The sequence below is a fragment of the Ursus arctos genome, unplaced genomic scaffold, assembly GCF_023065955.2.
Source record: "Ursus arctos isolate Adak ecotype North America unplaced genomic scaffold, UrsArc2.0 scaffold_14, whole genome shotgun sequence".
Lineage (NCBI taxonomy): Eukaryota > Metazoa > Chordata > Mammalia > Carnivora > Ursidae > Ursus > Ursus arctos.
Window position 1 is genome coordinate 65,954,559 of NW_026622808.1, and position 13,990 is coordinate 65,968,548.

Sequence of the window (13,990 nt, forward strand, 5' to 3'; positions counted from 1 at the left end):
AATTTAGCAGTGTCTAATAAAATTATATATACGTTTGCCTTTTTTCCCCTCCAATCCTCCTCTCCCCCTAACCCCTGGTCACCTTAATATGTTTGCTGTGTCTGTGAGGTTGCCCATTCTAAATATTTCACCTAAGTGGAATCATACATTGTGAAGCCTTTTGCATCTTCCACTTAGGGTGTTTTCAAGGTTCATCCGTATTGCAGCATGTATCAAAACTTCATCTGAATAATATCCCATTTTATGGATATACCATGTTTTGTTTATCCATTCATCCAAATATGGACATTTGGGTTGTTCCCACTTTGGGGCTGTTACGAATAGTGCTGCTGTGAATATTCACATGCAAGTGTTTGTGTGGACATAAATTTTCATTTCTCTTGGGTATATACCTAGGAGTGGACTTGCTGAATCTTAATGATAATTCTGTTTTAATCTTTTTAGTAAATGCCAAACTGTTTTCCACAACACCAGCCCTGTATTATTACATTCCTACCAGCAGAGCGCAAAGTTTCCAATTTCTCCACTTGCTGTTTTCTGGTTTGGGGGTTTTTTGTTTGTTTTTTATGATAGCCATCTTAGTGAGTGTGAAGTGGTACAAGTTTTTAATATTAATGAAGTCCAGTTTACCTGTTTTTTTTCTTTCATTACCTATAGTTTTGGTGTCATTTAGGAAACCATTGCCAAATCCAAGCTGATGCAGATTTTCCCGTGTTTTCTTCTAAGAGTTTTACAGTTTCACCTCTTAAATTTAGGTCTCTGATCCACTTTGAGTTAATTTTTGTGTGTGATATAAAGTAGGGGTCCAGTTTCAGTGTTTTGCCCATGGATATCCAGTATAAGCATTTACTTTTAACCCAGCAATTTCATTTCAAGGAATTTAGTTGAAAGATACACTGACAAAAATAGGAAAAGAAATCGCACAAGGCTAATCATTGCAACATTGTTTCTTAGATTAAAAGACTAGGAACAACCCAAAGGTCCATTAGGAGGGGGCTAGTCGATTACACTGTCCTGCCTTCATATAATGAAGTACCATGTTGCAGAGCTCAGAATGAGGGATCCCTGGGATGTATTCCTAAGCGAAGACAGCACAGTAAGGGGGAGTCTGTGTAGTGCGCCGTGGTTTATCTGAACGTGGGGGGATATAAATATATTTTTGAAATTCAAGGAAGGATAAATCATAAAGTCTTTTTAATGCCTATGGGGGAGGGATGGAACAGGATAGAGAAAGAGGTGAGACTTTATAGATTTGACTTTAGAACCTTGTAAATGTATTTATGATTACAAAACAAAGTTAAATTTTAAAAAAGTAATTTTAAAAAAAAGTGGAACCTGTATATCAAGTTGGTGGTATAGCCACAGAGGGAAACTCTTCTAGTGACTGTAAAACATGGTAACTTGAGGTTCAGTCCTAATAGGATACATTCTGTGTCCGTTATCTCTTGGCACAGTGTTGTTTAACCAGTGGCTTTCAGCAGCATCCAGATTGCTCCCAAGTCTGCAGGTTTGCTAGGTAGGTGTGCTGATCGTGGCCAGATGTACTCATCCATCTGGTTAGTTCATGGAGATCAGCTGGCTGCTCTAATGGCTCTAGTCCGGTAATGGATCTAGCTGGACTCACTAGTGTCTGGTTGTCTATGGTTGGCTGTCAGCTGTAGGATGGTCTCAATTGGGATGAGGGGCGGGGGACGACACCATGTGTGTCATCCTTTGGCGGGCTAGCCCAGATATGTTCTCGTGGTTATGGTGGAGGGTCATGGGCAAGCCCCAGTGTGTCAGTGCTTTTTGGGCCTCTGCTCACAGCATGTTTGCTATTATTCCAACTGGTCTAGAGTCAAGGTGTTTGGCAGGTGGAAGACCTGAAGAATTGGGGCCATCAGTGCAATCAGCCTGCCCTATACTCTAAAGAAAGGAAGAGTGGCAAAATAATCTTCACATTGCTTTCAGCAGTTATTTTACAGATAATAGCATTGGTACAACTGACTGTTGTATGTATAGGGTGTGAAAAAGCAAATGATTAATTATGTTGGTAAGGTTGAGAGCCAGGATTTTCACATGAAACATCTATACCAGAAAGCAAGGAAGCTTATCAAAAACTGCTAGGCTTGTTTCAAAAGAGGCTTCCCAGGCCAAAGAGGGAAACATTTGAGCATCAATGAGAATAATACTAGAGGCGCCTGGGTGGCTCAGTCGGTTAAGCGTCCAGGTCTTGATTTCGGTTCAGGTCATGATCTCAGGGTCCTGGATGGAGCCCCACATCAGGCTCCGTGCTGAGCATGGAGCCTGCTTAAGATCTCTCTCTCCCTCTCTCTCTCTCTCAAAAAAACAAAAAAGGACTAATACTACAATTTGTTTTAAAATTCAGTCAGTGGTAATAATATCCCCCAAAATGCTTGAATCTTTTAATTTATGCTGGTACGTACTGATACATGCAGAAGAAATTCATGGTTCACCTGTGGAGGATTCACCATTTTGGAAATTGGTAAACATGAACTGGTTCTCACGGTCACTGAGTAGTGAGGGGTTTCTCTATATAGAAGGTTCCCACTAATAAACAAGGAATAATAGGGTTAGAATATCACCGTTTTGCATCCTCTAGTAAAACACTGATCACCAGTGGTGTTGATGATGGACAAACAGACAACACATTTTTTGTCTTTTAAGGGAAACACACAGCACCACCCATGAAGTAGGCTGCCCAAAATATTGAGCCTGAATCTGATCAAGCCTCTAGTTCCACCAATTTACAGGAAACAGGGTCAAAGAATGTATTAAGCCTGTGCTGCTCAAAGTACTGAAGTATCACAAGATAAGTCCTTTGTACCAGAATGGAAATAGATCCCGTGTTAGTTAGCTGTTTACCTACGGCTTCTCTTTCTGTGCAAATCTGGCTGTGAAAACAAGGTGAGCTGAACTAAGCCGTGTGCTGAGTGAGACGGTTGCTTAAAAGTTGGTGCAGGCCCTTCTTGGACCGTTCGCGAGCAGTTCGAGGACAGCACTGACATGCTCCTTTGATGCGCACCATGTTTACAGCACAGTAGGGATGTGATCATCCGAGGCCAGACCAGGGGGAAGCTGTATAGGACAGAAGACCCATTGCTCAGTAAGTGAATTACAGGGAAGAAAATCATGGCGGGTAACATATATTAGAATCAACTTCAGATGTTTCAGTCAGTCGTAATGTATGGGCCTTGTGGATTTTGAATCCAACTTTTAAAAATTGAGGCAACCCATAGATTTTGGATGAGGCTAAGGAATTAACATTAATTTTTAAAAGTAATAATGGTATTGCAATTTTTTTGTTCTTTTTTTTTTTTTTGGTTTTTGGTTTTTTGGTGTTTTTTTTTTTTTTTTTTAAGATTTTATTTATTTATTCGACAGGATAGAGACAGCCAGCTAGAGAGGGAACACAAGCAGGGGGAGTGGGAGAGGAAGAAGCAGGCTCATACCAGAGGAGCCTGATGTGGGGCTCAATCCCATAACGCTGGGATCACTCCCTGAGCCGAAGGCAGACGCTTAACCGCTGTGCCACCCAGGCTCCCCATGGTTTTGTTTTTAAGTAAGCTCTACACCGAATGTGGGACTAGAACTCACAGCCGCAAGATTAAGAATCACGTGCTCTACCAACTGAGCCAGCGAGGCTCCCCCCCTTTTTTATACAAGTCATTTTTTATGTTTTCTTTTTTTTAAGTCATTATATAGAAATACATAATGAGCTACTTAGAGATGCTATGATAGAATGTGAGGGATCTTTTCCAAAATAATCTGGGGGGGGGGGGAGTGAACAGAAGAACGAATGAAGGAAGATTGGCCATGAATTAATTGTTAAAGCCAAGGGGTGGCAACATGGGAATTTATTATACTATTCTCTTTACTTTTGTATGTCTGAAAATTTTTTCATAATGAGTGTTTCAAAAAGAGAGAAAAGTGGGGGGAAAATAGCATAATGACCCCCACCATTCCAGCTTCAGCAGTTACTGATATTTGTCCAGAAACATAGAAAAGTTTTCAAATAGTATAATGATCTTAACAATTGAGAGTCTTTTCCTGATCTGTGTGGTAACTAGATTTTAGACAGTAATAGAAATTTGAGGGAAATGAATTTATGCCAAGGAAACAGAAATTAAGCTTGTGGACTGCTTTAAAGAAGTAAATCTCAAATGTCCATTTTAGGGGGTTCTTCAAATTCTGGCTTCAGCCTCATCTTCCAGCCTCTCTATGCACTGTCTTCTAGTTGTTGGCCTAGAACCACCTTGGGCTGCTTGCCATTCCATGAACCTGCGTGCATTTACTCTCTCTCTCAGCCTCTGCATGGCTTCCCCTGCCTGTTTCCCCCCTGGTCTGCCTGGTGAACTCTTATTCGTTCTTCAGAGCCCAGCTCAGTTACTCCTCCTCCTCCTCGGTGTTTTTCACTAAGCCTTTCAGGCAAAGTGAGCTAGTCCTTTTATAATCCTTTATTTGATCGTATATCACCTTGGGTTAGAATCAATCATTTCTGGTCTGTCTCCCCAACTAGACTGTGAGTATCTCAGGAGGGGATTTGCTTTATTACTTCTGCATCTCTAGTGCTTGGCACATGGATGGCTGTCAGTAAAACTCGACAAATTCCTAAGGAGGTAGGAGTCTGTGAACTAGGGTTTTTAAAGCTGATGATCATCTGTTCCAAGCCTCTGATGCTCTGGAGAGAAGGCTGAGTTTGGGTAAGGAAAAATAACTTGCCCAAAGGCAGAGTGAGGGCAGATGAGGACTAAAACCCATAGCATCAGGTGATCAACAAATAACATTGTAGGTAGAAAGGCCCAACCAGCCGGATGCCCACAGCTAGAACTAGAGCCCAGAACTCCCAGGTCCACACCCAGAACCAACACTGCCACGAAATGCATCTCAGCAACCCTTTCTGTAGGTACATGTGGGGCGCTTTGACTGAAGACGCCTTATGGAGCACGGGAAAATAGGGGTAAAGTGCAAAACTTCAGGGCATCGAATATTCTCATCCAAAAGTTCAGAGGGTGCGGATGGGTTTCCTCTTGCATGCCATTGCTGCCGAGCTGCAGTGTTGAGTTGAGTATTTCAGGGTCACATCTGGGCACAGCAAGAGCACTGTGATCCGTCAGCATCGCTTTCCGATGGGTTCAGGGGGTGGGTTCAGGGAATGATGGCATGTAAAGCACACCATTGCTGGCTGGGCAGGATTAGTCAGCCTTCTAGATGTGTGGTTTTGTGATTCTTGAAATTCTCTTTGTCTTTTCTGGATTTTCAGTGGTTTTTTTCCATTAAGGAAAATTTGTCTGAACAGAACTTTTTTGTTGTTACAGATATGAAGACAGACATGCCTGTAATCACGTCAAAAAAGTAAGTCATGGTGGCCTTGGCCAGAATTGTGGCTTAAATCAGATCTGTTTGTAGATAACCTTTTCCAATGTGGTAGGTCATGCTTTTTTGGGCGGGGGGCAAGGGTAGTAGATGTGTCCTTGAAAATTACGTCTGACCTTAATGTGGATCAAATCGTATTTGCAATGCACTAAGTTTATTTTTTTTAAATAATCCTAGGTCAAACCTTTTGCCACTTGAATTCCTTCCAAAATATGAACAATTACCCTCTAATGTGTATGTCTTTAAGTGCTAAGATGCTTACACTTAGGTCTATAACTGGCCTCCTGCCCTGTCTCTTTCCTCGTTTACACTTGCAGGATGAAAGAAAGGCTTCCACAGAGGCTCTTCCTCATCCCCTCACACTATCACAGTTCCTTCCTCTGGCTTTTCTTCATGCTTTTCCCATTTCCCGGAACTTTCCTCCCTGACCCCCCAAGCACGCACACTGCCTGGCTGTCACTGCTCATCTCATGATCCAGCTTACACGTCACTTTCCTGGAGGTTTTCTCATCACCACCACCCTCCGTTGGCTGGGGTTGTTCTTCGGGCTCCCACACGGTCTGCCTTGGCGCCCCTCGCTGTGCTGTCCATCATACACCTGGAGTTAGACTGTTAGTTCCCGGAGAGCAGGATGCCCTGAGGGGCAGCTCAAGTTGCAACTCTTCTGTACACATTCTAAAAATATTGAAGCCCCGGATGGTTTTTCATCTTGCTTCTAGCACATACTGGCAGAATCTGACAGCTGCTATTCAGTTACGTGCTCGGTCACCCCATGGCCAGAGGAGTGGCTGGGGGCAGTGACACCAGGGAGATCTCAGTGGCTGCTCTGGCTATACCTACAGGCTGGGTTTGGGGGTAGGTTCTAGTCTGTGGGAGGGACCTGCTGAGAACCTGGCAGAGCCCCCATCGCAGGAGTAGCTGCAGTAAAGCTGCAGTCAGCACTAGGACTCAGAAACAAAGCAGAAGCCTGCCCCTCAGAACTGCATCCTGATCGGGCTGGCAGTGGGTATGACATGGTGTCAAGCCAGTTTGAGTATGTGAGGTTCTGGATGGGGGAGATTGTCACCTGCCTGAGGTTATCTCTTTGTAAGTTCTACAGTAATAACACTGCAAGCATTTTATTGATCCTTGTATTAGTTCCCTCAGGCTACTGTAGCTTAAAAGAGCAGAGATTTAGTCTCATACTTCTGGAGACCAGAAGTCCAAAATCAAGGTGTCAGCAGTGCTGTGCTCCCTCAGAAGGCTCTGGAGGAGGATCCGTCCATCTTGCATGCCTGGTCTGGGCCTCTGGTGGTAGCCAGCAATCTTTGACATTCCTTGGCTTATAGATGCACCTCTCTAGGCTCTTCCTCCATTATCACATGGAGGTCTCCCTTGTGTATGTCTGTGTCTCTATCCAAATTTCCCTCCTCTTCCTATAAGGAAACCAGTCATTATGACTTCTTCTTAACTTGGTTACATCTGCAAAGACCCTGTTTCCAGAGAAGTTCACATTCACAAGTGCCAGGGGTTAGGACTTAACCATATCTGACAGTTCTGTCAGAAAATTATGCCCCCATCAATATTTGATTAATTATTTGGCCATGATAATTGAAATCACAATCTAAATTGTTATATTAAAAGAACCATGAGAGACTATGGACTCTGGGAAACAAACTGAGGGCTTCAGAGGGGAGGGAGGTGGGGGAATGGGATAGGCTGGTGATGGGTAGTAAGGAGGGCACGTATTGCGTGGTGCACTGGGTGTTATACACAACTAATGAATCATCGAACTTTACATCAGAAACCAGGGATGTACTGTATGGTGACTAACATAAAAAAATAAAATAAATGGGCTCATTTTTATATTTTTAGGTTAATTTTCCAGCTTAAGTGCTTGTTAGAATTGTTTCTTTACTATTCCCTCTGAAACTCTGATCCCTTTCTCAAGGGAATTCACTCTGATTGGCTGTTTTCCAACAATAGTTGTCCTTGGGTGAGGAGAACCTTCCATGTAATTCTCTCTGGATGTGAGTGTCCGGACCCTTGGATGATGCCCTAGGGGACTGAAGTTTATAGGTTGTGTCCTTGAAGGGCCAGCCGTGACGGGGGGCTGCTCTCCCCTCATTTGTAGTCCTTTATTCAGCCAGCATTTACTGCAGGTGCCTGTGCATCAGGCATTGGGTAGGTGCTGCAGATACAAGAGGGGGACAGGATTTTGTCCCTGTTCTCGAGGGATTTACAGTCTAGTGGGAGAGGAAGAGAAGTAAACAAACAATTGCACTCTTCTGTAATAAATATTATAGGGAGATATTACTGCGATCACCGTCATAGCTAACAGGTACTGGTTGCTCCAACAGTGCCAGTTACCAGTCCGGATGCTTTACCTGACCATCTCAGTTCATCTTCTCAAGAAGCCTTTGAGGTAGGCATAGTCATTTCCATCTCATTATATCAGACGAACCGGTTCAGCTCCAGAGCCTCCAAGGAACTGACACATAGTGAGAACAATAACGTGGTTGCACATGCTGGCGTTTCTTGGGCATATTCCATGGACAAGGTCCTGTGCGGATAACACATTTGTGGACTATCCTAAAGCCCTCACATCACCCCTAGAGGTAGCGCCTGTTATTATCTGACAGGTGAGGAAACGCAACCAGAGGAGGTTATGTAACTTGCATAAGGGCAGTACTTGGACCTAAGCAGACTGACTCAAAACTGCTTTGCTGTGAACTTCCAATGATAGGTAGGCGTTAATCAGTAGGTGGGGGAGAGGGGTGTTCACCATGGCAGCAGAAGAGGTGTGTTCGAGGGCATAGAGACAGAAGAAGCAGAGGCGTATTCAGATGCTACACCGTTCTGTAGTCTGGTGGCGCTGAGATGGGTCTGCTTTTCACCAGTCTCATTGCTGCTTCTAATCATAGCTGCCACCTTTTCCCCCTGCCACTCTCTCCCTTATGTTTCCTGACTTTTACTTTTCACTTTTCTCTTCCTGCTGCTTCTCCAGCAGTGTCTGCGGTTAATCGCAGCAGGACTTGGCTTTTTAATGCATTGTTAGCCAATGAGAGGACGCCTGCTCTGTGACTCATATGCCATATGTCTTAGTCACTTGTGTATCTGGCTGTTTTCATCACCAGTCTTGCTCAGAGGCTTTTTTCCACATGCTTTTGTGGCCACTGTCTCATTTGAGCTTCCATAAAATGAACATTTGAGGTCATTATGAGGCAGGAATGCAGGTGTGATTCTGGCCTTTTGCAGAAGAGCAAAAAGGTGTAGGGATGCTAAGTGGCTTAGCTCAGAGTCACACGAAAGAGCCAACTCCAGAACCCAGATCTGGTGCCGCACTTGTCCCCACATGACTGGCCTTGCTCTCAGAGAGCAGTTAATAAAGGTGTACACTTCCATTCATTAAAAATGCTATTTGTATTTTGTTACATAATATGTATGAGACAAAATGATTTTATTTCTAAGTCTCCCCCTAAAAAGCCCACAATCCTATAGTAACAAATATTTATAGAGTACTTACTGTGTGCCGAGCATTGTCCACCTCTTGTCTCCTTGTATCCTTGCAACAGCTCCATGATGTCAGTACGGTTACTCCTGGTTTACAGATGAGGAACTGAGCCTCATGGGGGTCATGTAGCTAGTACAAGAAACACGATGGAATGAGAGTTTGAATTCCTGTCTGCCTTGACCACCCTATTGCAGAGAGCAGAGCAGTGGCCTATGTGTGCTCTTTCTCTCTCTCAGTTCCAGGTCTTCTGCTCAAAGGGGCAATTGTTGAACCTTTCATTCAGTGGTTGGTTCTTTCACATATTTTGAGTGAAAGAATTTGATGAAAGTTGGGGATCCATTCCCCAGAAAGATATATTGACACAAAAATTTGCGTTCAACTAAAGGAGATACGTAGATCCATGAAGCCTATAAAGCCAGTGCTGTAGGTGGTGTGAAGAGCAAAGATTCTTTTTAGATCTCTCAAACAAAAGTTCTTTCAACCGTATGCAACAGTGGCCAGAGAAGACACCCTGCTGTTGTATGAGCAACTACATTTTTTATTCTGATTATTAAAAGTAATACATAACCCCTTTGTGCAGTAGTAGTGCCATTATCCCAACTTACGGGTGGCAGAACAGGCACAAAGAAGTAACTGTCTTTGTCACATAGTTACAAGTCAAAGAGTCAGGCTGATGTTCATGTGTACAATCATGGTGTCTACCCTGCTTCTTAGGTGTGAGAGTAGCCTTGCCAGGTTTTGCACTTTAAATCCAAGATACAGGGGCACCTGGGGGGCTCAGTCTGTTAAGCGTCTGCCTTCAGCTCAGGTCATGATCCTAGGGTCCTGGGATCGAGCCCCATATCAGGCTCCCTGCTCAGTGAGGAGCCTGCTTCTCCCTCTACCCCCTGTTCATGCTCTCTGTCTCGCTGTCTCTCTCTCCCTCCCTCAAATAAATAAAATCTTTAAAATAAATAAATAAATACAATTTTTTTAAAAATCTAAGATACAGTTCCCAATATATAGGAAGGCGTACTCATCCCTCTATAGAATAGACGGGATGTGGACAGCTTGAAGAGTCTTCTGAGGAATCAGGGTTAAGCAGCCACAAATCTTAAATATAGCAGAGGCCGGCTTCCTTGTTCGATAACGTGTGAGATGTCATAGTTGATGAACTATGACGTATTCAGTCATCCACACACAAAGCAAAATACTCAAAGTGATGAGTAAAATTACCTCTGTCTTCCCACAAACTGCCATCTTAGGTGCTTTCCAGGCCAACAGTTGTAGGTAGATGCAAAAGTGCTTGAGTTTTGCATTGCCTTTAGCTCTCCCACTGATGAAATTTCCATATGGCATCCTGACCTGCATGGACGCATCCCAGCGGCGTCATCAGGTCATGACATCTCACTGGGGCAGAACCCCGTTGTCTTACCTGTGACTTTTTTGTAACTTGGGAAGTGTTCAGGGGTTGCCTTTACATTTGAAGAACGAAGCAGGTATTCCTCATCAAACTGTACTTCAAAAATTATTATGAGAAAAAGGGCCCTTCTGCTAGGATGCTTGGCCATATGTACAGCACGTAATCCTTTCTAGCCATGTGCAGTGGAGACCTTAGTAGGTGCCGTGAAAAATATTTATTGAAATTCTCGTTTTGCATTCCAATACAGAGCAAAGGCTGTGTATACTATGAGCGGGATATTTTTCTGAAAATGTTGTGATATCCAAAATTGAGACTAATGTAAAAGAAATCCTGACAGAAGATGGCCATATTCTCTTTGTACTTACTTCAGTCATTTGGTCCACCAGTTTTATATTACATAAATATTCATGCTTTGTCAAACTGGGCTCAAGTTTTTTTTCAAAATAAGAAAATTAAATGAAGCTCTAATAATAAAAACAAAAGTAACACATACTTAATTGAAAAACAGAAAACACAAAATATAAAGAAAACATTGATGTATAGCCCACTGCTGAGAAAAACTGCTATAAACGCTTTGGCATACTACCTCCCCGTCTTTTCTGCATGCTCTGTTGTGTTTTGAGTGTTGAAATTCAAGTGTTACTGACAGGATTTCCATCTTGCAGGTATCAGCATAGTGTAGAATGGGCCGCAGAGCTCATGCGAAGACAGGGGCAGGAGGAGGGTACAGTGCAGAGAATCCTCCGGGATTACACAAAACCACTCGAGCATCCTGGTGTAAGAAGGAATGAAGAAGTTCAATGGCATGATGAGCTGAACTCTGAAATGGTTTCCAAAATGGAAAGTGCCGCAGATAGAGAGGAACTTTCTGTGATGAATGGAGACGCAGGAAAGTCAGTTGACACGGAGGGTCCCAGCAAGCCATCAGACCACTTGCAGCAGGGCGCTGGGCCTGAGCCGCTCCCTCCAAACGGCTTGGATGAACCTGTGGTAGAGGTTGCCACCCTCCAGCACCGCCCCCTGCCCCGAGTTCCTTGTGGCAAAGCAGATGTTCTCCTCCCCCTGCCTGACACTCAGCCTGGGGCCAGGAGCCAGCAAGCAGGTCTCCTCTGTGCCAGAGAGAGGGGGCCTGGTGATGAGTACGTGCTGGTGGAGGAAGATGCGTGTGATGTGAGTGAGAAGGAATGTGCCCCAAGTGAAGAGGTAAGTATAGCCGACCCTTGAACAACAGGGATTCAGACTGCACGGATCCACTTATACACAGATTGGTGTTCGGGTTTTTTGGTTTTTTGGGGGGTTTTTTTGTTTGGGTTTTTTTTTTTTTTTTTTTTTTTGATAAATACAGTACAATACTGTACGTGTGTTTTCTCTGCCATATCATTTTCTTTTTTTTTTTTTTTTTTTTTTTAAAGATTTTATTTATTTATTCGACAGAGATAGAGACAGCCAGCGAGAGAGGGAACACAAGCAGGGGGAGTGGGAGAGGAAGAAGCAGGCTCACAGTGGAGGAGCCTGATGTGGGGCTCGATCCCATAACGCCGGGATCACGCCCTGAGCCGAAGGCAGATGCTTAACCGCTGTGCCACCCAGGCGCCCCTGCCATATCATTTTCTTAATAACATTTTTTCTCTAGTTTACTTTATTGTAAGAATATAGCATCTAATACTAATATAGACTATGCGATAATCAGCTGTTCATGTTGTTGGTAAGGCTTCCAGTGAACAGTAGACTACTAGTAGTTAAGTTTTGGGGGAGTCAGAAGTTATACATGGATTTTCTTTGGCAAGAAGTCAGCACCCCTAACCCCTGTGTTGTTCAAGGATCAACTGAAGAAGAAAATCACTCACTTCCTCCAGAGCCATCTGTTTCTGGCCCATAGCAGATGTGGGCTAACCAGGATGTCCCTTACTGAGAACTGGTAGTAGGCCCATATTAAGTGCCCAGGGTACGTGAGAGGTGGTGAGATGCTCTGGGGGAACCAACGGGCACTGGGTCCCAGCCCTGGTGACTTAGTAGCTGTGAGGGCTATTTCTACGAAAACCTCAAAGTTCGTGAATAACCTAACTTTAAAAAAATGTGTAAATTAAAGCATGTGTAATAATATTCTTTCCCTTGGGTGGGAGAAACAGCAGTGCTGTGGTAATTACACATAGTGTTGGGTGTCGCTGTAGTGCAGGCAGTCCCGGGTACGGAGGTCAGCCCGCACAGGAGAAGCGCTGGGAAGATCAAGAGCCGCTCCACGGAGGGATGCCGTCAGACAGTTGCCCTAGAATTACCTGTACTAGCTAAAAATGAGCAAATCCAATGGCCAAATAGTTTGTGAAACACCTGCTTGAAGAAATCTTATCTAGCCTTTGGAATGGGGTTTATGAAACCTGATAAAGAAGCTAAGCCCACACTTGCGAGGTGAAAGAAATACGTAAATTCAACCAACAAAAGGATCACAACTGTGGGAAAAATTCATGGGGAACATAGGAAATAAATCAAAATGTTAATAGTAAAAACCTAAAACTTCTTTTTCCACATAATAATAAAAAATATATTTTTAACAGTATTTAATAAATGTGAATTTGTGAAATTTGTAAGAAAAGTGTTTTAAAATGCAATCTGCTCTATGTAATATGTAGTGTTTCCATTTCTTCTGTATGTATTTTATTTCTTTTCAGTTGGCATCAAAAAAGAGATTAGTATGCAGGAGAAATCCATATAGGATCTTGGAGTATTTGCAACTTAGCCTAGAAGAGGTATGTTTCCTGCATGTTACCTTTTCAGCTCTTGGTCTCAGGGCCCAGGCAGCCTGTAATGCGGTCCACTTGTAAGTGCAGTTCTGTGTGTGATTCAGTAACTGAGTAGGCAGTAACTGAACATTACAGGTCGGTGTTGAAATGACCATAGGCAGCTTCCAAAGTAGGCCTGCCTAAATGTCACTCCTTGGCCTTCATTTCATCAAGCCTAAGATTTCGGGGGGCCTTCCTGTATCATGAGATACAGTTTATATACCATACTATTCACCCATTTAAAGTATACAGTTCGTGGTTTTTAGTATATTCGTGAAGTTTCACCAGCTTTTAGTAAGCTATGATGCGTGCTTCAAGTCATGTCATGGCTGCTAATTACATAAATGGATTCTAGGTATTTCTTTCTGCAGAATTACTAATACATGTTCTTTGAATATAATAGCTACATTCCTAAAAGTTAGCTAAAAGTGACTTTCTAAAAACTGCATCATAAATTTTCCCTCTGATTTAGAGTTCCTGTACCTGTGTTCATGCTTTCAGTCCCTCCTTCTTTGCTTCTGTTTATAGTGGACAACTGTACACAGAAATGTCCTTTCTTCCCTGGAGAATCGCACTCCTTCCTCAGCGTCGTGTGCTTCCTCTCCGGGAACGCTCCTGCTTGTCTTGGATAGCCCCTGCAGTGTCTAGCACGGTTCCCGGTGTAGGTGTGGGTCTCAGGAAGTGCCTGTTGAGTGCAGCCACATTGGTGACTTCATGGGCGAGTCCACAGAGTAGTAGTTGTGTTTCCGTGTTCTCTGGACTTCCTTGTCTGTACTTCCTTCCTTGCAGTGAGGCCAAACGTACAAAGAACAGACCAGGAAAGGATGTTTGGAATTAGTTACTACATCTCCTCGTTTTATAAATGAGATAGCTGAGTCTATTGTCAAAGACAGTAACCACTAGCCACGTGTGACTATTTAATTTAAACTAACTAAAATTGAG

The 13,990-nt window shown here is 43.3% G+C and overlaps 1 protein-coding gene across 10 annotated transcripts in view; it reads left to right on the forward strand.

The window, feature by feature from the left end:
• TSEN2 (tRNA splicing endonuclease subunit 2) overlaps nucleotides 1–13,990 on the forward strand; it is a 105,583-nt gene that overhangs the window by 66,773 nt on the left and 24,820 nt on the right. For 7 of the 10 annotated variants that reach the window (XR_008959133.1, XM_044385078.3, XM_026501393.4 and 4 more), the window contains exons 4-6: nucleotides 5,319–5,355; nucleotides 10,937–11,474; nucleotides 12,938–13,015. Coding sequence is in view for 9 of the 10 variants with exons in the window: in XM_044385078.3 (XP_044241013.3) it covers nucleotides 5,319–5,355; nucleotides 10,937–11,474; nucleotides 12,938–13,015 (653 nt within the window). In the remaining variant the exon portion in view is untranslated. Of the gene's footprint in view, nucleotides 1–5,318; nucleotides 5,356–7,715; nucleotides 7,781–10,936; nucleotides 11,475–12,937; nucleotides 13,016–13,990 lie in introns of all 10 variants that reach the window. The other 3 variants (XM_057311948.1, XM_057311949.1, XM_044385080.3) reach the window with 2 other exon arrangements.